Here is a 25890-nt window from a genome sequence, read left to right as displayed (position 1 = left end):
AAGCTAGTAATGCACCAAGCCGCTGGCTTGGAGCAAAGATTTATGAGGGAGGGATCCTATAGGGGAGGAGTGGAGGCGGGGTTAACCCACATGTATGCTGCCATGGAGGCTATCAGGAAAGGAAAATCATGGTAAGTATTTGATAGGAAATGTTCCATTTTCTCTACTAAAGAATGTAGTGAATGTATCATAAACCTTCATAAGTTCACTAGATCACTCACAGAAGGATAAACTGCTAATTCTTCACAGGGGGGTATTTAACACACACCAAATTGCACGCCATTTTCCCATCAGTTCCTTCAATTTGTTTTAGAGGATGACTGCCCCCAGGCTCCTTCTCCCACATTTTCTGTGACTGTGAAAAAAATTTCACATATTTGAAACCAATTAGAAATGTTTTTCTAATTAAAAACTATTTCTGGCAATCGTATTAATCTTTCTTTAACTTATTGTCTATTATTCACATCCATCCCAGGCATCTCCACCCCACATATGAGTGTTTATCCATACAATAAGTGTAGCCATTCACTGGCTAATTGCTCTCCACTGGAAGTCTCTTTTATTCCCTATTACCCAATTGAAGACATGAGTGAATACAATCAGTCTTATGAAAAAAAAATCCATACATTATATAATTCTACACAATTCTATGACAAAAAATGAGATCCCTGGTTTAAACACACTGAAATTCTCTTTCAACCCTTGGATAACCAATCTCACATATCGGAAAACCCTGAGGAGAACACAAGATATTCCTCCATTAAAACTATATTATATCACTTACGGTTTTAAACATACACCTTTTTCAATCATATCACAGTTTATACAGCTTTGTATCAAAAGATTTCTTATTTTTACAAGTTCTCTTAGTATTTTTGTGAACAGAATGTAACTCAACATTATATCTGTTTTTTTGATGTGCAATATATTATTGTACCATCATATTTTCCTATATAAAAAAGTTTGTAAACAAAACAAAAAAAATAAGTACAGCCAAAGCTTGTTTGGTTGTACTTTTCCTGTGGATCACAAGAGTGCAGTTCATTCTGCACTCCTGTTACCCCTTTTCCATTGAAGCCCGCTGTTGGCTGAGGTCACAGACCCGGTCCAGACTAGGGATCAGTCCACATGCCTGGACTGGCACCAGCAAACTGCTGAGAGCCTGAGCCTGAGCAGACCGCTCCCGCCCCCCTCCACAGCCCAGCGCTTCCGTGATGGGGGAGGGGGTGTCGGTGGGCAGAGCAGAGAGCTGCTGCATCCACCTAGGAATGTATTATTATAAAAAAAAACTAACAAACAATCTCTTTAATTTTATCTTTATTTTTTTAGTGCCATGACAAAATTATAATTAAATATAATTGCAGTACTTTTGTGGAAAGGAGGAATGGCAGAATAACATTTGCACTTTGGACGCGTTATAAGCTACCTTTTCTTGCAGATAGATGAACAAATTTACTGTTTCTGTTTCATTGTCCTTATTATGACTAAATGGCAGTAGTTAAACCACATTGCAACGCCTCCCTTCCACATTTGTTTTCTAGTAACCCCTTGAAATCTGTCATTTCTGCACCCTGTGCTGGCCAGTTTTTTTTAGCCCTGCCCACACATAGAGCATGTGCCCAGAGGAACAGCCCAGTCCCAAGTGGTGAGGTGTAGAGGTATACAACAAAATATCTTAAATTGTGAAAGTTGACAAATGATTGTAAAGTTCACTGTTAAGGAAGCACTAATATTTAGGTCAGAAGATAGTAAGTCAAAGGGACACATCAAGGAGTACTGTATGTGCCTATAAAATGTAACTACTAGTAAGTCCCTATGTTTCTCTATGTTAAAAATGACATAATAATAATAATAAATGTATAATAATAATAATGTGTACTCAGGGGCGGACTGACAACTCATGGGGCCCCCGGGCAATAGGAGATTATGGGGCCCCTGGGTAATAGGAGAAGATTATGGGGCCCCCGGGCAATAGGAGATTATGGGGCCCCCAGGCAATAGATTATGGGGCCACACAGTATACGCACACACACATACAGTATATACACACAGACACACAATATACACACACAGTATACACATGCACACACTGAAAAGGTACTGGAGAGGCGGGGCAGCTATAATCTTGGGATTTTTTAAAAAAACAGAGCTTTTCACATACTGTTCCTGGTTTTATTGAGGCTGGCAACTCTGATGGGGCCCCTTAGGGGCATGGGGCCCTCGGCCAGTGCCCGAGTGCTCGAATGGTCAGTCCGCCCCTGTGTGTACTGATTCTAGATATGTCACTTGGTTGAATGATTTGTGATTTCCTACTTAAATAAGGGTAATAATATCCCAGTACACATGGATATTCCACAATGCATGTGTTAATCAAGAGGTTTTCCTCTTCAAGGAATATGTATAATCTTTTAACATATTGTTTTTCTGTATTATCAGCACATAAAGCAAAGACTGCAAAGACTCCAGGCTGGTTGGCATATAGAAGAAGATTCCTTCCAAAGTCAGACCCCTTTTGGATATGTAATGTTCTCTAATGTTGTTGCAACCCTGAATCCTACTGCTAAGCGTCATTTAGTCCTTGCTTGCCACTATGATTCAAAATACTTCAGCCCAGAGTGGGATGGCAGGGTATTCGTTGGAGCTACTGATTCAGCTGTTCCATGTGCAATGCTGTTAGAGCTAGCTCGATCGCTAGATTCTCGTCTTCAAAAATTAAAGGTATGCGTTAACACAGTGCACCCACTATATATGTTTAACACCTATATTGTTCTTTCCATTGTAAATATGCTATTGACCCTGTCACCAATGTAAAAGGTATATTAAATGCTAACTTACTATAAACATTATTTTTTTACTTACCATGTGCCTTTGAACTTGTTAGCTCAATTGGCTTCTTCAGGAAGAGTCAATTCCATATCACACTGCACTCTCTCTTGCAATGTCAAAGTCCTCTTCTCTTTAGGAGCATTCTATTTACTGTATTACCCTAGCCCTGGTTAAGAGGGGGCTCTTATTAAGAGGAGGACTCTGTAATGGAAATCGAAGAGGGGTAGTGCATCAGCTCAAATATTACCGGTATTGCATTTGTATGGGATGACAAAATTGAAACGAGAAAAGAAAGGGACCACTGGTATGCCTAGGATTAACCACTTCAGCCCCAGAAGGATTTACCCCCTTAATGACCAAGCTATTTTTAGCGATACGACACTGCCTTGATTTAACTGACAATTGCGTGGTCGTGCGATGTTGTACCCAAACAAAAATGTTTTCCCCTAATAAATAGAGCTTTCTTTTGGTGTTCTTTTTTTTCTTTTTTTTCTTTTTTTTTCTTTCTTTTGGTGGTTTTTGATCACCTCTGTGGTTTTGATTTTTTGCGCTATAAACAAATTTGAAAAAAAACGCAATATTTTTTACTTTCTGCCATAATACATATCCAAAAAAAATATAAAAAAACTAAATTTCTTTATCAGTTTAGGCCAATATGTATTCTGTTACACATCTTTGGTTAAAAAAAAAAAATCACAATACGCGCATATCAATTGGTTTGCACAAAAGTTATAGTGTCTACAAAATAGGGGAAAGATTTAGGGACTTTTTATTTATTTCATTTTTTTACTAGTAATGGCAGGGATCAGCGATTTTAGCGGGACTGCAACATTGCGGTGGACAAATCTGACCCTGAGGCCGCATACACACGGGCGGACTGTTCGCTCAACTTTGTCCGCTGAACAGTGTTTCAGCGGACAGTCCGCTCGTGTGTGGGGCTTCAGCGGACAGTTTCAGCGGACAGTTTGACGAACAAAGTTTTTCGGAAATTCCGAAAAACTGTCCGCTGAAACTTGGTTTGAGCGGACAGTCCGCCCGTGTGTAGGCCACTTTCGAAATGAGCAAACTGTTCCCGCTCAGAGGAAAGTCCGCTCATTTCGAGCGCGTGTGCAGGTAGGCGGGGCCCGCGAAGGAGACGTCGCGGGCCCCGCCGCCTGGTATGGACTTAAAGGGGAACCCCAACGCCGAAAAAAATCGGCGTGGGGTCCCCCCAAAGTCCACAACAGACCCTTGTCCGAGCACGCTACCCGGCCGGCCAGGAAAGGGGGGCGAGCGAGCGCGCCCCCCCTCCCGAGCCGTACCAGGCCGCGTGCCCTCAACATGGGGGGTGCCTTGGGGAAGGGGGGACTGCGCGGCCCCCCCACCCCAAAGCACCTTGTCCCCATGTTGATGAGGACAAGGGCCTCTTCCCGACAACCCTGGCCGTTGGTTGCCGGGGTCTGCGGGCGGGGGGCTTATCGGAATCCGGGAGCCCCCTTTAATAAGGGGGCCCCCGGATACCGGCCCCCCACCCTATGTGAATGAGTATGGGGTACAATGTACCCCTACCCATTCACCTGTAAAATAAAAGTACCCAAAAAAAAAAACAACACACGAGATAAAATATTTTATTGCACAGCTCCGGGGGTCTTCCGTCTTCGGGGGTCTTCTCGCCGGACTCCTCCGCTATCTTCTTGTAGCTCTTTTGCTAGCGGAGGAGTCCGGCTTTCTTCCTCCCCGCCGCCGGCCTCTTCTCCCGACTTCGGGGGTCTTGTCCCCCTCTTCGGTTCATTTGCCGGGCCACCGCGCCTTCTTATAGCTCTTTTGCAGGCGGTGGCCCGGTCTTCTGTCGCCGCCGCCTTCCGTTCTTCTGCCGGGCCACCGCGCCTTCTTATAGCTCTTTTAGAGGCGGTGGCCCGGTCTTCTGTCGCCGCTGTCGCCTTCCGGTCGCCTTCCGTTCTTCTTCTTGTTCTTCTTCTTCTTCTTCTCCAGGAGATGTTGACACGTCGCTCTCTCCGGCCGGAATGCCAGAGCCGCGCTGTGCGGCCACTTATATAGTGACAATGGGGCGGTGTCACATGGTATATGTCACATGGGTTGGTCACATGGGTTGATGTCACATGGGGACTATGACATCGTAAGGGGGCGGGGTCACCATGTGACCAACCCATGTGACATATACCATGTGACACCGCCCCATTGTCACTATATAAGTGGCCGCACAGCGCGGCTCTGGCATTCCGGCCGGAGAGAGCGACGTGTCAACATCTCCTGGAGAAGAAGAAGAAGAAGAACAAGAAGAACGGAAGGCGACCGGAAGGCGACAGCGGCGACAGAAGACCGGGCCACCGCTTCTAAAAGAGCTATAAGAAGGCGCGGTGGCCCGGCAGAAGAACGGAAGGCGGCGGCGACAGAAGACCGGGCCACCGCCTGCAAAAGAGCTATAAGAAGGCGCGGTGGCCCGGCAGAAGAACCGAAGAGGGGGACAAGACCCCCGAAGTCGGGAGAAGAGGCCGGCGGCGAGGAAGAAAGCCGGACTCCTCCGCTAGCAAAAGAGCTACAAGAAGATAGCGGAGGAGTCCGGCGAGAAGACCCCCGAATACGGAAGACCCCCGGAGCTGTGCAATAAAATATTTTATCTCGTGTGTTGTGTTTTTTTTTTTGGGTACTTTTATTTTACAGGTGAATGGGTAGGTGTACCCCATACTCATTCACATAGGGTGGGGGGCCGGTATCCGGGGGGCCCCCTTATTAAAGGGGACTCCCGGATTCCGATAAGCCCCCCGCCCGCAGACCCCGACAACCAACGGCCAGGGTTGTCGGGAAGAGGCCCTTGTCCTCATCAACATGGGGACAAGGTGCTTTGGGGTGGGGGGGGGCCGCGCCAAGGCACCCCCCATGGGGGGCCGGGCCAAGGCACCCCCCATGTTGAGGGCACGCGGCCTGGTACGGCTCGGGAGGGGGGGCGAGCGAGCCCCCCTTTCCTGGCCGGCCGGGTAGCGTGCTCGGACAAGGGTCTGTTGTGGACTTTGGGGGGACCCCACGCCGATTTTTTTCGGCGTTGGGGTTCCCCTTTAAGTCCATACCAGGCGGCGGGGCCCGCAACGTCTCCTTCGCGGGCCCCGCCTACCTGCACACGCGCTCGAAATGAGCGGACTGTTGCCTCGTGTGTGGGCGAGTCCGTTAATATCAAAAGTTGCGCGGACTTAGTACGACGAACAAAGTTTGCCGTATTTGTCTGCTCAAAAAGTGCCGTGTGTGGGCGTGTTCGTTCATTCAAAAGTTTGAGCGGACTGTTTGACGAACTTAGTTTCGGCAGACAGTCCCCGCGTGTGTACGCGGCCTTAGTGACACTTTTTGGTGACCAGTGACACCAATACAGTGAGCAGTGCAATGAAAATGCTCTGATCACTGTATAAATGGCATTGGCAGGGACGGGGTTAACACTAGGGAGTGATCAAGGGGTTAAGTGTTCCCTAGGTTGGTCTATCTATCGGGGATGGACTGACTGGGAGTAGAGAGATCGCTTTTTCCCGATCACTATGAACAGCTGAACCCTCTCTCCTCCCCTGTCTTAATGGGGATCCACCTTGTTTACATAGTCATACCCCCATTCTGCCTCTCTTCACAGCAATTGCGGGTGGTCAGGGACATCAAGTCCACTGGAACTGCGGGCGAGCTCCCGCAGCATGCGACTAGGGCGACTGTGTGACCGCCGTACCACATGCACAAACCAACATACAGGTTCGTCGGTTTGTGCAGCCGAGCGGCCTTGCTGCAGTATATATGTGGAAGGCGGTTGGCAAGTGGTTAAAGTATCGAGCAGAGGTTGATATTATACGTTTTTGTGATCAAACTATATTGAGATCCCTCAAATAGACACCGCTATTTATCCAGAGCCAGCTTCATGGCTAACAGCTCAAGACGAGCAGAGGTTGATATTATACGTTTTTGTGATCAAACTATATTGAGATCCCTCAAATAGACACCGCTATTTATCCAGAGCCAGCTTCATGGCTAACAGCTCAAGATCACTGGTGCCATATCTCTTTCCTTCGGGAGTAATTTATTTCAAAAATAGCTTGAACAGCTTGTACAGCTCTGACGGCCACGGTAGATTCATCATCTTCACAGAAAGGTTTAGCATTATCTGGCCCAGTGTTTCTCCACTCCAGTACTCAAGGCGCCCCAACAGGTCATGATTTCAGGATTTCCCTTGGATGAAACGGCTGTGGTAATTACTAAGCCAGTGAAACTGATCAGAAATGAGAAATGTGCAAAATGAGAAGCCTGAAAACATGACCTGTTGGGGCGCCTTGAGGACTGGAGTTGAGAAACACTAATCTGGCCAATGTAAAGCTGGTCTGATTTGGAAGGTAATTTTCAGTGTTAAAAGCTTCCATGGCTTTGAGAGGCTAGTTTTTGGTATCAGAACCTTTACAGGTCAGAGCAGTAATACAGTAGGCACCACAAGGGAGGGGGTAACCATTGATGAAAGTATAATAATAGTTTGTATAGCCTGAATATTGAGTTGCCATTAGACTGGCGGGCACAATCATTTAGTGACAGTTGACACCTTGTCAGGCTCCATTCAGAAACATCTTGTCAGGCTCCATTCAGAGGTCCTGGGGGGGGTGAGGTACTTGAGAAAAGGCACATATGGTTGCTCAAAAAGGCATTTCCTGCCCTGGTCTAGAACCTGTTTTTACAATAGCATTATAAGACCATCCACATGTGATGACAATGTTCATGGAGGCTGGAAGATTAAACAAGAATAACATCAAGATAGAGTGATTTCATTCATTAGGTGATGGAAGACTGTGGGGGCATTACATAACCCAAAGGGCATAACAAAATATTTATAATACCCATCCCAAGTGTTGGACAAAGTCCTATATTTCACTCCCTCCTTTATTAAAATTAGATTGTAAGCTCCTGTGGAGAATATCCTGGCTCCATGTAGGCGATTGAATAGTTCAATGATGAGGGGCAGAGGGTTCTGATTTTTGACTAGGAGAGGTATTCAAGCCCAGATAATTTATTTTAACGTAATTTATTTAAAGAGGAAGTAAACCCTGATGAGTTTACTTCCTCTTTCATTCCCTGCAAAGGCAAAGCATAATGGACTACTATGCATCGCATAGTAGCCCATTATGTGTCACTTACCTGACACAGGAGCCAGCGAAGTCGCTGCTGTCCCCTGTAGTCCGCCGCATCCATCTTGTTGGTGGGGTCTCGCAGCTCCGCCGCTGTCATTCGGCGAAGCCGCGATGACGTCACTCCCATGCGCACGGGAGCCAACACGCGCGGCAGCTCCGTCGCTGAGAATGCCGCGCTCAGTGCGCCTGCGCGCCGCTGTCTACGCCGCTGTCTACACCGCCGCTGTTTTCGGGCAAATATCTCCTAAACCATATAGGTTTAGGAGATATTGCTTGGACCTACAGGTAAGCCTTAATCTAGGCTTACCGGTAGGTCAAAGTGGTTTGTAAGGGTTTACAACCACTTTAAAGACTCGGAATTCCATCTCTCTTCTCAAAGAAGAAAAAAGTTTTGGACAGCAAAGTGGAATTCTGAATGAAGCCTTTTTTTTTTTACACTTACGGAAATATTTTTGGAAGTAGGTAAATTCTACCATAAGGTTTGGACCTGGGAATAATATTTATAACACAATCAAGGGAGCATTGAGGCAAGTTGTTGGTGGCTCTCTTAGAGAAAACATCAGTGAGGATGGAAACAGCTGCATGGTCCAGCAGAACTACTTCAAAAATAGGAGTTGGGGAGAAGGCAACAGGAATAGAAGAGAGGACCCCAAGCCAGGACTTGAAGTGTGGACCAGCAAGTGTCTATGCAACCAGGAAAGGCACAGAATGGTAGAAGAGGTGACTTGTGGCAAGACCAGGAAAGAGAGGGTTTCATGATTTAGCACTCCCAAAAAAAATCCTTTGGGGGAGACTGTTTGCTGGCATATGGGTCCACTGGAAAGTAAAGTTTTATCAATAGGTGACATACAGTAGATGGAGGAATGGATATAGTTTCCATTCACAGTCCTAGATCGAGGGCTGTGAGTGCCCCAATAAAAAGAGCTGTGGTCTCAGAGTCAGTAACGTTCAGGATAGTACAAGAGGTGGCCTGTGGCAAGACCAAGACAGAGAGGGTTTCATGATTCAACATTACCAGTGAACATCTTGAGGGGAGCCGATTGCTGGATTACCATTAGAGTACCATTAGCCCATTAGAAGGTAAAATTTTATCAACGACCGACACAGAGAGAGGAATAGATATCGGTTCAAGAATGAGTCTAAATCAAGGGCTAGGGGTGCCCCAATGAAGTAGACTGTGGCCCCAGAGACAGTAGAGGTCAGGGTGGCAATTGCTGACCTCTGGTGTAGAGATGGATGGTAAAATTGGGAGCATTGAGAAGCAGGAGAAGAGCAGTCTATTAGCCCCCCACTCCCCTATGTTTATTAAATTAATGGGTTCAATAGAGGGGACTCCTGGTGGGGGAACAATGATTTGGATAGAAAGGGAACTCAAGCCATCCCAGGTGGAAGGTGTTTTTTTGCCTGCTGTATAGCATAGTCCTTGCCAAAAAGGGCTTTATTGTTCCAGGCCAGTGCAGACGCCAGAGCCTGAAACTGTATCATATACTGGTCCATTGTCATGTTTCTTTGACGAATATGTAGAAGGGCACTAGCTGCGGAATCAGTGTGCCCAGGCTGCAGTACATACAATGAAAAGTAGCTTAGAGCTCATGGAAATTGTAAACTAGAGGATCCTCTCATTCCCAGAGGGGAAGTGCAAGGCCAGAGCTTCACCAGCTAAGAGGAAGATTAGGCAGGCCACCTTAGAATGAGTGGGAAAATTCGGGGGCTGTAGTTCAAATTGGATACAAAAGGAAAAACAAGCAGCGCCAACCTAAGTGCAGTAGTACAATACACGTTTTATTTGGTTGTAGTCAAAATGCACTTACTCTGTATTTGTTAAAAAAGGGCACTTCTTAATGATGAAGTCCGGGTGGGCAAGTATAATGGGTGATCTGCCTCCAGAGAAGGTGATCCTGTTGCGCTGTGCAGTCCCATCTGGCGGCGTCGGTGGCTTCCAGTGTCCCAGGCTGAGGTCGGCAAGGAGCAGCGGAGGGGTCCAGATCATGTTGTGATCATGCTAATAGTGTGCACGTGTTCGGAGCATGCATGATCCTTCGTCAGGCATAGCATACCCCATCTTTGAAGTGGTAAATAAAGGGAAAGATGGACGGACGGGCCAATGAATCCAGGGCACTCCCCTATCTATATTTCTCTCAATTAATTGGCTCTGGGAAGCCAGGGGGCGGGATTATGACTTCAGTCATTGTGATTGGGAATGGGAACAGTTAACATAATATTGAGAGGGAAAGAGAGAGAAGTGAAATGGAGCTGTAAACGTGGTAAACACACACATGCATAACACACAAGAAAGAACGGACCTATGCAGACAAGGAACACATGAATGATGTGGAAAGGGATAACAAACCATAACACGATAGAAGCAATGACAATCATTTTATGATTCCATAAAGGATATACGGTATGTATATGCATGTATTAAAAATACATACACATGAATATATATATGTAGGAAAGAATTAATTATATAAAAATATAGATATATATAAAAAAGAAGAAAAATCTTATATATATATATATATATATATATATATATATATGTATATAAAAAATAGAAAATAATAATAAATAAAAAATAATATATAGGATTAAAAAAAGGATTAGATGAATATAAATATATATATATATGTTTTAAAAATCAAAATACACACACACATATATATATATATATATATATATATATATATATATATATATATATATATATATATATATATATATATATATATATATATATATACATATACATACATATACAGTGGTGTGAAAAAGTGTTTGCCCCCTTCCTCATTTCCTGTTCCTTTGCATGTTTGTCACACTTAAGTGTTTCGGAACATCAAACCATTTTAAATAATAGTCAAGGACAACACAAGTAAACACAAAATGCAATTTGTAAATGAAGGTGTTTATTATTAAAGGTGAAAAAAAATCCAAACCATCATGGCCCTGTGTGAAAAAGTGATTGCCCCCTAAACCTAATAACTGGTTGGGCCACCCTTAGCAGCAACAACTGCAACCAAGCGTTTGCGATAACGTGCAATGAGGCTTTTACAGCGTCCTGGAGGAATTTTGGCCCACTCATCTTTGCAGAATTGTCCTAATTCAGTTACATTAGAGGGTTTTCGAGCATGAACGGCCTTTTTAAGGTCATACCACAACATCTCAATAGGATTCAGGTCAGGACTTTGGCTAGGCCACTCCAAAGTCTTCATTTTGTTTTTCTTCAGCCATTCGGTGGTGGACTTGCTGGTGTGTTTAGGATCATTTTCCTGCTGCAGAACCCAAGTTGGTTTCAGCTTGAGTACACGAACAGATGGTCGGACATTCTCCTTCAGGATCTCTTGGTAGACAGCAGAATTCATAGTTCCTTTTATCACGGCAAGTCTTCCAGGTCCTGAAGCAGCAAAACAGCCCCAGACCATCACACTACCACCACCATATTTTACTGTTGGTATAATGTTCTTTTTATGAAATGCAGTGTTCCTTCTACGCCAGATATACTTGGACACACACCTTCCAAAGAGTTCCACTTTTGTCTCATCGGTCCACAGAATGTTGTCCCAAAAGTCTTGGGGATCATCAAGATGTGTTGTGGAGAAATTGAGACGAGCTTTGATGCTCTTTTTGCTCAGCAGTGGTTTTCTCCTTGGAACTCTGCCATGCAGGCCATTTTTGCCCAGTCTTTTCCTGATGGTGGAGGCATGAACGCTGACCTTAACTGAGGCAAGTGAGGCCTGCAGTTCCTTGGACGTTGTTGTGGGGTCTTTTGTGACCTCTTGGATGAGTCGTCGCTGCGCTCTTGGGGTAATTTTGGGTGGCCGGCCACTCCTGGGAAGGTTCACCACTGTTCCATGTCTTCGCCATTTGTGGATAATGTCTCTCACTGTGGTTCGCTGGATTCCCAAAGCTTTGGAAATGGCTTTATAACCCTTTCCAGACTGATAGATCTCAATTACTTTCTTTCTCAATTGTTCCTGAATTTCTTTGGGTCTCGGCATGATGTGTAGCTTTTAAGGATCTTCTGGTGGACCTTACTGTGTCAAGCAGCTCCTATTTAAGTGATGCCTTGATTGTGAACAGGTATGGCAATAATCAGGCCTGGGTGTGGCTAGAGAAATTGAACTCAGGTGTGGACAACCACAGTTATAGTATGTTTTAACAAGGGGGGCAATCACTTTTTCACACAGGGCCATGATGGTTTGGATTTTTTTTCACCTTTAATAATAAACACCTTCATTTACAAATTGCATTTTGTGTTTACTTGTGTTGTCCTTGACTATTGTTTAAATTGGTTTGATGTTCCGAAACACTTAAGTGTGACAAACATGCAAAGGAACAGGAAATGAGGAAGGGGGCAAACACTTTTTCACACCACTGTATATATATATATATATATATATACACACACACACATGTAGAGGACATATACGCGCATATTGCTATATCTTCACACATATATACACATGGGTGTAATCACCCGTGCGTACACAGGCGAACATATGTACACAGAAGGCGCACGTGTGTGCGCATGAAAAAATAATTATCCATCCTCAATTTATGAGAATACAGATTCCAATCAAGTAAGGAAAGACAGGGGAAGGGAAAGAAAAAAGGATGTGTGGGGGGGGGGGGGGGAAGGGGGGGAGGGAGAAAAAATGAAGTTGGGAACGAAGAAAGGGAATAGTGGGAAATGGGAAACACAAGTTGGGTTGTATGTAGCAAGTACTATCAGGGTTATGTGTAACGAGAACTTACTTTGGCTAATTTATGTACAAGATTATATGGAAATTCTGACTATAATGACCCTGTAAGACAATATAAAAAATAATAAATAAAATTAATATATGAAATTATGCTGTGATGTACAAAGAAGGGAAGGGAAAAGGGGGGAAAAAAGAGCTAGTATTGGAATTGTTCAGAAATATATATTTCTATGTGCATATATATAAAAGAAAAAAAAGGAACTTTTTTCAAAAGGAAATCATAAAACTGAACTGATCTCTATTCCTTCGTTTAAGCCCCCACGTGCAGGGGTATCAAGAGTGTATATCCAGAAAGTTTCCCTCTCGCAGAGACGCCTAAAACGCTCTGCAGGAGGGAGAGTCCTGGGCATCTGCTCGATAACCCAAACCTGCATTCCCTCAGTGGAACCCCGATGGTACTCCTTAAAATGTCTGGGGATAGTTCGATTGAGTTTTTCCTCCACTGATCTGCGATGTTCTCCAAACCTCTTTCTGAGCGTCTGGATAGTACGGCCTATATAGAATAGGCCACAGGGACAGCGGATACTGCATCTCACAAAATCTGAGGAACAATTAAAAAAATTCCTTAAGCTGGTAAGTATTACCTTTTGTGGTAAAGGATTTCTGATGATGGGGAACAAATTTACAAGTTAGACATTTAAATTTTTTACACTGATACATGCCGTTTAATGTAAGGAAGGTCCGGGACATTGTAGGTTTATTGTATGCAGATTTCAATTTGTTCAGAGCCATAAGACTTTTGATGTTTCTAGCTCTACGATATGTAATCCTGGGTGCAATAGCAATGGATGGCTTTAACATAGGATCCTCCAAGAGAATCCCCCAATGTTACAAAAAATTCTTTCCATTTTGTTATGCTGGGAATGGAATTGGGTGATAAATCTCGTAGTATGGAGTTGGGAAGAAGCGGTGTCTTGAACCTGTGATTCTGTACCTAAAGAAGATTTGGAACAAGGGTTGTCGGACTCATCATCCCCAAAAATTGGTATATGCTTCTTCTATTATGGCTGAAGGATACCCTTTGTCCTCAAACTTTGTTTTCAACAGATGCCCTGTAATCTGGATTACGAGTGCAGTTTCATTTTAGGCGATTGAATTGACTTTTAGGGATATTAGAGATCCATCTCAGGTAATGACAGCTTTGGTTATGCAAATATGAGTTACCTGCTGTAGGTTTTATGTAATTTTTTGCATAAATGGTATTTTCAGTGTGACAAAGTTCAAGATCCAAAAAGGCCAAATTGTCTGGGCTACAGACGGACGAAAAAGAGAGGCCTAAGTTGTTGGAATTACAATAGGCTACGAAATCATCCACAGGTGGTCCAGTCCTATCCCATATGATGATGATATCGTCTATATAGCGACCTATATCGATTATCTATTCCAAAAAAGGGTTATCATTCCAGATGAATAAATTTTCCCAAAGTCCCATTGTTAAAGTTGCGTAACTGGGTGCAAAATTAGCGTCCATCGCCGTTCCTTGGGTTTGTAAGTAGAATTCATCCTCAAATGAAAAATAATTGTGGGTCAGGCAAAAATTGGTTGAGTCTAAAACAAACTATGCCTCTATGGGTTTCATAGATGAATCTAGAGATAAGAAGTGTTTGACAGCTCGAAGACCGATGCTGTGAGGAATTGGTGTATACAGAGAATTTACATATTTTTTGGACGTTGGGAAGGAGTGGGTTTGCACAAACGTTTTATATTTTAGTATACAACTTGAAAAAAACTTTGTATGTAGGGGCCTTTGGTATGAGTAGGATGGAATATAGATTTAGGTAAAATGGAGTATGCTTTATAGGAGGTGAATTGCAGGAATATTGTGTAAAAAAAGGAGTATCTGGAATGATAGCTTCTTCATCCACATTATAGAGTTCCTCTAGAATTGATAAACAAGGATCATCCGAATCATCGTCAAGTGTGAACGTAGAACGTAGTAGGTTGTGTTATCAATGGACTCTGCGCTATCAATAAGATTATTTTTATTGGCTTTGATGTTAAAAAAGTGTTTAACTGTCAAATTTCGTATGAATTTATTCAAATCCACAAATAAAGTGAAAGGATTAGGTTGTATGGTAGGTGCAAAATTGAGGCATTTGTTTAGTAGAGAAATCTCTGCAGGAGTAAGAGCATGGGAAGAAAGATTAAAAATCTTTACAGTTTGGCAATCTTTTCTTTGGGCTTTGTTTCTTGTTCTTCTGCCCCCTCTTCTGCCTCTTCTAACTTTCTTTTTTGGGCAGGTTGAGGGGTTAGCACAAAAAAAACTGATCAGTGATTGGTGCAGATGGATCGGTGTGAAAATCAACTAATAACTGAATGAATGATAGGGGAAGCATCTCGAGTATTGAGACCCGAAGAATTTGGGGATTTGTGTTTTGTCCTAGATGAAGATTCCATGAGTGGTTGAGTACCTGGTGTAGAAAGGATGGCAGTATCACTGGATGAGGAGGATTCTATAGGGAGTGGTGGATCAATCTTCTTAACACTGGGAATATTGGAATGGATAGTATCTAACATAATACTATTGGGTACAGCATCAATGGAGGCAATAGAGTTTTGTTCTGAGTGACTGATATAATTGGCTTGAGTAAATCTTTTAGGTTTTCTATATCGTTTAGGTCTGGATTGTAAAGAATAAGAGTGATGTTCCAAGTTTGACTTTTATTAATCTATCTTCATCCATTTTAACCTTCTTTAAAATATCTAACCAAGTGTTAGGAAGATTAGGTGTCTGACTAGTGAGAGTAATAATTTGTTGTTTGAGTTTTTCGGAAAGTGTGGAGGTTTTTTGATCTCGTTGTTGGATGATGATGTTAATCCATTTTTGGGAACAAAATTCAGAGATATGTTCCTATTCAGTTTGGAGTCAAGGGGAAAGAAAAGAACACCTAGTTTTAATTCTAAGGCTCCTAGGGGTGACCTTAGAAGAAAGGTATTCTTGGAGAAAAACCTTATCCAATATTTGGTGATTTCATGTTATGATGGTATCGTCAAATTTTCCTAAATAGTGCACATACCTTCCCATAGAGATCCTCCCTAACTGTAAAATTAGAACTAAAAAAATCAAAGTATATTTTGAGTGCTCCAAAGATAGGAGCATATCCATATTGGGGGAAAAAAAAAAATCAATCAGGGGAATGAAGAAGAAGAAAGGAAAGAAAGAGCAGGTTACATACAAAAACTCACATGTATGTGGACAACATGGGTACAATGGACTTGAAGTAATAAATATGATTAATAAGACCAGTGTAAAGCAGACAAAATAATCTGGAGAATATAATAACAATAAATAACGGGGTGAAGAGAGTGCAAATAGACAATAAAATAACAATGGATATTAAAAAATGTGGGATAAGATAAAAAAGCCCCATAACTATCCCCAGACATTTTAAGGAGTACCATCGGTGTTCCACTGAGGGAATGCAGGTTTGGGTTATCGAGCAGATGCCCAAGACTCTCCCTCCTGCAGAGCGTTTTAAGCGTCTCTGTGAGAGGGAAACTTTCTGGATATACACTCTTGATACCCTTGCACCAGGGGGATTGAAGGAAGAAATAGAGATCAGTTCAGTTTTATGATTTCCTTTTCACAAAAACTTCCTTTTATCTTTTATATATATATGCACATAGAAATATATATTTCTGAACAATTCCAATACTAGCTCCCCCCCCCCCCCCCTTTTCCTTCCCTTCTTTCTACATCACAGCATAATTTCAATATATATTCAATATTCATTTTATTTATTATTTTTTATATTGTCTCACAGGGTCATTATAGTCTGAATTTCCATTTAATATTGTACATAAATTGGCCGAAGTAAGTACTCGTTACACATAACCCTGATAGTACTTGCTACATACAACCTAACTTGTGTTTCCCATTTCCCACTATTCCCTTTCTTTGTTCCCACCTTCATTTTTTCTCCCTCTTCCCACTCCCTTCCTCTTCCCCCCCACACACACACATCCTTTTTTCTTTCCCAACTTTTTTTTTTTTATAACATTTTATTTATTTTCTTTAATCATATACAGTAATACAATATACATACTTTCCATTTTCTTTTTCTTTATCCCTTATATTTACCCATGTACATCCAAGAAAAAAAATCCTCTCTTTTCCCTTTTAATCTCTATTTTATCTCTGTTGAATAACATTTTCAACCTTCCCAATTAGTGTTAAACTCATCGTGTTTATTTTTGATCATATGTAACCATTTTTCAGCTTCCATTATTTTATCTACTTCCTTTTTCCATTCTAATACTGTAGGGCATTTGGTCTGTTTCCAATATCTAGGTATCAGTACCTTTGCCGCATTCAGTAGATGTGGTGTGACGCTTCTTTTATATACTTTACTTGCTGATGGCATCCCGTGGAACAGAAAGTGAACAATCGAGAATTCTATAGGCTTCAAGGTTAACCTCCTGATCCACGGGGCCACTGCCTCCCAAAATTTTTTAATCTTGGGGCACGTCCACCATATATGGAGATACGTGCCTTTCTGCACACGTCCCCTCCAGCATCTTGCATCCGCTTTCGGGAACATCTGTATTAAACGGTACGATACCATCTAATTTGAAATTTATATGCCATCTCCTGAATTTGGGAGCTAATAGAAGAACCATGTGTTACTTTTATCATCCTTTGTATTTGTGCAGTCGTAAACTTCTGCCCAATTTCTCTCTCCCATTCTCTTATATAATAAGGTGTTGCCATGTTCATCATCTTGAATATCAGTTTGTACATCCTAGATAGTACATGTTTAGCCTCAGGATTATAATTCAAACGTGGTAATCGAGTCCTATGACCTCATCGTATTTTTCCTTTTATTAAAAAAATCTATTATTTGAAAATATCTCCAAGTTGCCATTGAGATATCCCCCCATGTCGATACTAATTCTGTTATGGGTACCACAGCTCCCCTTGGGGCAATTCTAGCACATGTAGCCCCTCCCTCTCTATTCCAACTCCCTAAGTTCCTCCCATCCTCCCCTGGACAAAACCAAGGGTATCCTTCTATTGGTGTTAAAGGGGATATTCTAGGGGCAAATTTGCCCTGAGCATTCAACTTATCCCATATTGATAATGTTGACTTAGTTAGTGGTGATGTACACTCTGATAACCCTCTATTCGCAGTTGGTATCCACAGGGCCCCCTCTAACTTCCTACCTGCTATCGTTTTTTCTACATTCACCCATAGTCTATTTAAGGAGTCATGACGCCAATTCATTATTCTTACCAGAGCTACTGCTTTATAATAGATATTTATATCTGGTAGTCCTAACCCCCCCTCCAGTTTTGATCTCCTCAGGGTGTCATATGACACCCTAGGGTGTATATCCCCCCACACAAAGTTTGAAAGGGCCTTTCTCACTTGCCTGAAAAAAGTTTGTGGGAGTGTCACAGGTACTGTTGATAATACATAAATAACTCTTGGCGGCACATTCATTTTAATAACATTCACTCTTCCAGGCCACGTCAGAGCAAGGCCCTTCCAGCTTTGTAAACCTTTTATTACTTTTTTTAATAGGGGGTCATAATTTAATTCATATAGCTTCTTTGAATTAGGCATTATATGTATCGCCAAGTATACCAGTGATTCTGGACTCCAGATAAAGGGGAAGTTTAGTTGTATATAGGATCTCATCTTACTAGGGACATGGATTGGCATCATGAGTGATTTCCCAAGGTTTATTTTGAAGTTGGACAGATCACCAAATCTGTCCACATCCTGCATGAACTCTCTTAGTGAGTCCTTGGGATTGGAGAGATAGAACAAAAGGTCATCCACATATGCGGAGACCTTGTGCTCCACTGCCCCAATCCAGATCCCCGTGACACCCCCATTCCTCCTAATCATACATAAGAAGGGTTCCAGAACCAGAGCAAACAACAAAGGCGAAAGGGGACACCCTTGTCTGGTCCCATTCTTTATGTTAACATACTCTGACAACCCCCCATTTACCTTGATCCTTCTTTTGGGACTAGTATATAATGCCATCACCCATCCCATCATACGTTCTTCCAGGCCCACCTCCCTCAGGACCTCGGACATAAAGATCCAGTTAATTCGATCAAACGCCTTCTTGGCGTCCATCGACAATACCACCCTCGGTATTTTATCTGGTCCATTTTGCGCTCCAGTGCAAAATGTGTAAGGCTCTTATGGTATTGTCTCTGGTTTCACGACCTTTTATAAATCTTGTCTGGTCCAGATGGACTATTTTTGCTACCTGGTCTTGCATTCGAAGGGCCAGTATTTTAGATAGGATCTTCGTGTCCGAGTTCAACAGGGAGATGGGCCTGTAGTTCGCACAATATTGGGGGTCCTTCCCCCCCTTTGGCAACACTGTTATGTATGCCAGTAGTGCCTCAGGTGGTAGGGGGTTTGATGTTTTAATCGAGTTAAAGTAATTACATAAGCGGCGGCTTAAAATTGGCAGAAATCTTTTATAATATACATTTGTAAAGCCATCCGATCCTGGACTCTTACCTAATGCTAAATTTGTTATCACCCTATTTAGTTCTTCTTCCGTAATTGTTTGTTCCATTTCCTCAAGTGCTTGTTTCGTATAGTAGGCAGTTCCGCGGCCCTTAAATATTCTCTATTTTTTTTTTTTCTTTCCTCTAAACCACCCTCCCCGTTCCTCACTGGACTCAATTCTATATTATACAGTGACTTATAATACTTTTGGAACTCTGCTGCAATTTTTTACGTATCTGTTATTTGTTTCTTATTCACTACCAAATTATGGACATGCCTTAATTCTTGTTGTCTCTTTAACTGCCTAGCCAGTAGCTTTCCTCCTTTACTGCCTTGCTCATAGAAGCGGTGTGCATAATACCTTTGCCTTATTTTCACTTTTTGATCTAAGCGTTGGGCTAATTTCAATCGTAGTTCCTCCAATCTATTCGCCTCTACAAGTTGTAGGCTATTTTTTTGTTTAATTTCTAATTTGTGTATTTCTTCTAAGCCCTTGTACACACGGTCGGAGAATCCGCAGAATGTGTCCTATCGGACCGTGTTGTCGGATAATCTGACTGTGTGTGGTATACATCAGACTGATTCCGTCGGAATATCCGTCAGACCCAATTTTCCAACTTGTTGGAAATATTTTCCGACCAACTGGTTCGATCGGACATACTCCGATCATGTGTAGAGAATTTTGATCGGACCAAGTGCCACGCATGCTCAGATCAAATTCCTACATCAAAGCTATTGGCTACTAGCCTGAACGTAGTCCCCTCGTAACGAAATTATGTCATCACGTTCTGAATGATCGGATTTTTTCGACAACTTAGTCCGACCGTGTGTATGCAACAGTTTCGGACAAAATCCGACGGACCAAATCCGACGGATTTGGTTGTCGAAATCTCCGACCGTGTGTACAGGGGCTAAGAGCTCCTCCATTACCTTTTGCCGTTCCTTTCTGATATGTGAACCCTGCGTAATCAATTCCCCCCTCATTACTGCCTTATGGGCCTCCCACACCGCCTGGTCGGACTCATCACCTGGTACATTGTCTTCAAAATAATCGACTAACCTATTATATAATTTTTCAAAAACTCTTTTGTCATCCAATATATTCTCATTTAAATGCCACGTTTTCCCTTTACTCCCTACCATTCTCATCCTCATACTTAACTTAAAAAGGGGGGGGGGGGAGCTGGGGACAAGCAGAGGACACCGGTAGCACGTATGGCAGGACGCAGGACAGGGCGGAAGGGGGGCCCCTCCCGATTTTTAGGAAATATAATACTTATAGAGGGGACTCCCCCATTCCCCCATCCCACCCACCACCCCCATACTCCGGACAAAACCCACCCGTCCCACCCGCCCCCCCCCCCCCCCCACTCCCTAGTTTATCCTCTGCCACCGTCCATTTCCATCTTTTATCATATTTCTCTCCCTCCTCCTCTACTTGATTCCATTGTTCTGGGCGCCGCATGAGGGATTTAATACTATTCAATCTCCAGTCTACAAAGTCCACTGCTGGTAGGCCTAATATCTCCGTAAAGTTCTTTAAATCATCTTTCGTCCTGAGGACTGCTGTTTTTCCATTACTCAAGGCCATTATCCGAAAAGGGAAGCCCCACCTATATTTCAACTCTGCAGTTCGCATCACCTCCAGTAGAGGCCGGACAGTCCTACGTTGCATTAGTGTGTGATATGATAGATCTGGGAATAGGGATATCTGGCAACCTTCAAACTCTATATTAGAATTGTTATGGGCTACTTTCAAAATTGCCTCTTTCCTAGTGTATTTGTGCAATTTACATATAATGTCTCGAGGTCTGTCCGTACTCTGGGAGGGTTGAGACAGGGACCGATGTATCCTATCTATTTACACCTTTTTTGTTGTCTGAGGCCCCAAAATCTGGTTGAACAATTCTGTCACTGTCTGTAATAAGTCCATACCCTTTTTGGCCTCAGCCAGGCCTCTTATACAAATATTTTGTCTTCGATCCCTATTTTCTTGATCGTCCACTTGATCTAATAATGAATTTATTATTCCTTCCTGATGTTTTACCATCTACTGTGTGTCTACCACTGCCAGTTAAATCACATCTTGGTTTGTCTCCACCTCTTCCACTCTATGCCCCAGGGCTACTATATCCTCTCTCAGGCCGTCCATCATTTGTTTACATGATAGCTCCACTGCTGCAATTAGTGATTGTATATCCTTTTTTTTGGGGAGAGCTCTCAATAGTTCCCTTAGTTCTTTATCCATTGTCACCCCTATTACCTCTGGTTGGGACACTATTTGCTCTAATGAGGGACTCCGTGTCAATGATGTGGGTTGTAATTTAGATGTTTGTTTTCTTATATCCCTTCCTGGGGATTATTCTGGGGACTTATCGGGGCTCACACCACCCGCTCCCCCATCGGGGGTTCTCCCTTCACAGTCCACCCCTCGTATATTTTCTTTTAAGGGGTCCACCTTTCTCAACACTTTAGTCCCTTCTCCCGGGGTATCCTGTATCCCATACTACCCCTGGGCTTCTTTATTAGACTCAGTCTCTATGCCTTGGTAGGTTATTTTACAGACCCCGGCTGCATTCATATGCTTCTCCCTCCCGGCCATGCCATCTTGTTACTCCATCCCCAACACTCCAATCAGTATATCTCCAGCCAGTGTTAGACTTGTTAAACTTCTTCTTTCAAATCCCGGCGGGCCTTGACCCTTAATTTGCATTTCTTTTTCATACCTGAGCCTTCCCTGGCTGACCTTGCATTCAGGAGATCTGGTACCTTTCACATCTGGCTCTAGTCCTTTTCGGGCTGCTTTTCCTTGTTCCGCGCTCTGTGGGGACAGATATGCTCTCAGACCGCCTGTCTGCTGTCCCGTCTGAGGCTTCCCCTTACCGCCGGACTGCGGAGCGGTACGCCGGCGTGTCGCCATGTCTGGCTTCAGTCTCGTGGGCGGAATCTCGGAAGGAGCCCGGGTTCAGAAGTGGGAGGGCCGTCTCACGTCTCCCTACAGCTCCACACTGATCGCCTCAGCTTCCCCAGTGCCCAGAGGTTCACCGCGCTCTCACGCAGCGCGTCTCATCTCCACACCACGCCCCTTTCTTTCCCTACTTGATTGGAATCTGTATTCTCATAAATTGAGGTTGGATAATTATTATTTTTTCATGCACACACGTGCGCTTTCTGCGTACATATGTTCACCTGTGTACGCATGGGTGATTACACCCATGTGTATATATGTGTGACGATATAGCAATATGTGTGTATATGTTCTCTACATGTGTATTTATTGTGACAGTACAGTTCCCTGTCCTAGTAATTGTCACCCAGGGTTCCCAAATAGGCAGATTGAGGAGCTCCAGGGGTATTTAATGTGGAGGAATCTGTTTTATCGGTTTCCTCCAAAGTTTGTAAAATCCACTTGGGGACCTGGAGCCAGGAGATTCCATAGCGTTATGGGTGGAAAGGAATCTCTAATCCTGGGACCGGGTTTTTGGAACAGCCAGGAGTCTGGCTGCTTGATTGAGCAGGTGGGTCCTGGGCTTATAGCAGAGTTAGGATTAGGATTCTGGGCTCCACCCAGAGAGACAGGTCTCCAGGAGTCCAGAGAGTCCAGAGAGTCCAGAGAGTCCAGAGAGTCCAGAGAGTCCAGAGAGTGCAGGTGTGCACTAGTGAAAGCCAGAGACCCAAGTCTGAGGATCAGAGCAGTGAGGGGCTGCTTTCTAGATAGATGCTGTGTGCATTGGAGCTGTGTGCATCTAAGGAGACAGATGAGAGCCTGAAGTGGAAGGCCTGAGCAGCAAGGAAGCTGAAAAGAGGTACAGTAGTTGTATGGGAGCCCTGTTATATGGCCAAGAGGGCTGAAATGTAAAGCCTAGGTGGTAGTACTGTTGAAAAGATGGCTTGGCATTTTTCATGTATTGTTTTTGGGAGAAAAAACCCCTGTGTGGGCAACCAAGTGCATGTATGAACTTTATTTTGTTCCTTTTAATAAAAGTGGGCTACCATGCCCTTAAAGAGGAAGTAAACCCTGATGAGTTTACTTCCTCTTTCATTCCCTGCAAAGGTAAAGCATAATGGACTACTATGCATCGCATAGTAGTCCATTATGTGTCACTTACCTGACACAGGAGCCAGCGATGTCACCGCTGTCCCCTGTAGTCCGGCGCATCCATCTTCTCGGTGGGTCTCGCTGCTCCGCTGCTGTCATTCAGCGAAGCCGTGATGACGTCACTCCCTCACATGCGTGGCATATTCGCGGTTGACGGTCCCGCGCTCAGTGCGCCATGCGCCGTAGACAGCGGTGCCTGTCTTTCGGCAAATATCTCCTAAACCGTGTAGGTTTAGGAGATATTTCTTGGACCTACAGGTAAGCCTTAATTTAGGCTTACCTGTAGGTCAAAGTGTATTGTAAGGGTTTACAACCACTTTAAACTAAAGTTCCTGTTCGCTGTGAAATTACTGAAAAGGTATTTGCCACAGAGTTAAACATCCCGCAATGTCAATATATATATATTTATATTCCTACATGACATCCCATGATAGATATCATATGTGTCATATATATATATATATATATATATATATATATATATATATTTATTTTATTTGTATTTTTTGATACAAATTTTTTTATATTCATCTATTTATTTATTATTTTCTATTTTTTCAATATATATATATATATATAAATGTGTATGTATTTTTAATACATGCATATATATATACCGTATATCCTTTATGGAATCATAAAATTATTGCCATTGCTTCTATCGTGTTATGGTTTGTTATCCCTTTCCACATCATTGATGTGTTCCTTGTCTGCATAGTTCTGTTCTTTCTTGTGTGTTGTGTGTGTGTGTGTGTGTTTACCACGTTTACTGCTCCATTTCACTTCTTTCTCTTTCCCTCTCAATATTATGTTATCTGTTCCCATTCCCAAACACAATGACTGAAGTCATAATCCTGCCCCCTGGCTTCCCAGAGCCAATTAATTGAGAGAAATATAGATGGGGAGTGCCCTGGTTTCATTGGCCCGTCCATCCGTCTTTCCCTTTATTTACCACTTCAAAGATTGCCTGATGAAGGAGCACGCATGCTCCGAATGCGTGCACGCTATTAGCATTATCACAACAAGATCTGGACCCCTACAGACTGACGATCCTCCCCTGCTCCTTGCCGACATCAGCCTGGAACACTGGAAGCCACCGGCACCGCCAGATGGGACCGCACAGCGCAATAGGATCATCTTCTCCGGTGCAAGATCACCCATTATATTTGCCCACCTGGACTTCAACATTAAGAAGTGCCTGTTTTTAACCAATACAGAGTGAGTGCATTTTGACTACAACCAAATAAACCGTGTATTGTACTACTGCACTTAGGTTGGCGCTGCTTGTTTTTCCTTTTGTATCTCTTCTCAAGGTCTCTTCTGCCTTCAGCATGCTGCCTTCTGCCTTGTGCTAGCAATTTCAAATACATCAAAAGTCATAATAATTGAACATTGACCAATTGCTGCCATTTAACAGTATCCCATTCATGGACATTTTCTTAATCCCCTCCGTCCTATTATTATTTTTTAAATATATCATGCACCAAGTTGTTGTCTTTAGCGCACCAAAAATTGTTGTCCTTTTTGTAGTTCAAATTGGATTCTGCACTGATTAGGAAGCCCCAGCAGCCCTTAGGATCATCAGAGTAAAAAGGAGTTGGCAGGGAATGCAGAGTGAATGAAATCAGCTGGAGTTTTACTTGCATGGGAAGAGAGGGCATCTTAGATGTGGCCAGGGCAGAAAGGGAGGCTTAAAGGCAGTCCAGATGATCCATATCTCATAGGTAGTGAAGGTACAGTAGTTGTGCTTTCATTTTACTGGACTTTCAGAGAATCAGTGGTAGGCAGAAGCACATGGGGAGAGTTCATTGATGGCTTGAGCATTCTGTCACAATTCAAGCTTAGGACCCTGCTTATCTGTATTTATATTTTTCCTGAGAGTGGAGCCAACCAGGGACCCCTTAACGAAGTATGGGTTTGGCTACAGGCCACCCCCTTCTCACTCAACAGGTACATAGTTAGTAAGGTTGAATAAAGACACCAGTCCATCCAGTTCAACCTGAGTGAGTGTCTACAATTGTCCCTATCCCTGTATATTACACGCCCTACATCGGTCCCTACCCTCAAGGAGCCCATGAATCCAAGGTCCCCATTCATATTCTAGGGCTAATTTTGGACAGAAGCCAATTAACCTGTGAATAATATAGCTGAAAAAACAGCTAATAGACTCCGCGCCACTTAAGCAAATGAAAAAGAAAATAAAACTAATAATCAGTGGATCAAATAAAACGAAGTGAAACACAAATAGCTGCTCCCTAAAAAACAAGAGAAAAAACTTGTCGTGCTGAAAATAAAGTAATGATAGGGGCGCTGAAATAATATATAAATGTCAATAACAAATGTGAAAATTAATAATCATACAACACCCTAGGTAATGTACAACCTATCACCATAAATTGTGAAAGACAAATAATTACAAAAAAATGGATGATATAAACAATAATGGATAAAGTCCCAATTGAATACCAGAAACAAACAAAATTATATATATATATATATATATAGATCCAAAAGTCCAAAACAGTGATTCATTCAGTGAAAAACTCCTTCTAAATCCATATGCCAGAAAGGCGGCTGAAATC

The 25890-nt window shown here is 42.9% G+C and overlaps 1 protein-coding gene across 1 annotated transcript in view; it reads left to right on the top strand.

Moving 5' to 3' along the window:
- Positions 1-25890, top strand: part of QPCT (glutaminyl-peptide cyclotransferase) — a 496499-nt gene that overhangs the window by 236850 nt on the left and 233759 nt on the right. The window contains exon 3 of the mRNA XM_077486558.1: positions 2437-2718. Coding sequence (XP_077342684.1) covers positions 2437-2718 — 282 coding nt within the window. The remainder of the gene's footprint in view (positions 1-2436; positions 2719-25890) is intronic.

The sequence above is a fragment of the Lithobates pipiens genome, unplaced genomic scaffold, assembly GCF_037356315.1.
Source record: "Lithobates pipiens isolate NorthernLeopardFrog02 unplaced genomic scaffold, aLitPip1_a1.2 Scaffold_18, whole genome shotgun sequence".
Lineage (NCBI taxonomy): Eukaryota > Metazoa > Chordata > Amphibia > Anura > Ranidae > Lithobates > Lithobates pipiens.
This window is presented reverse-complemented; position numbering and strand designations above follow the sequence as displayed.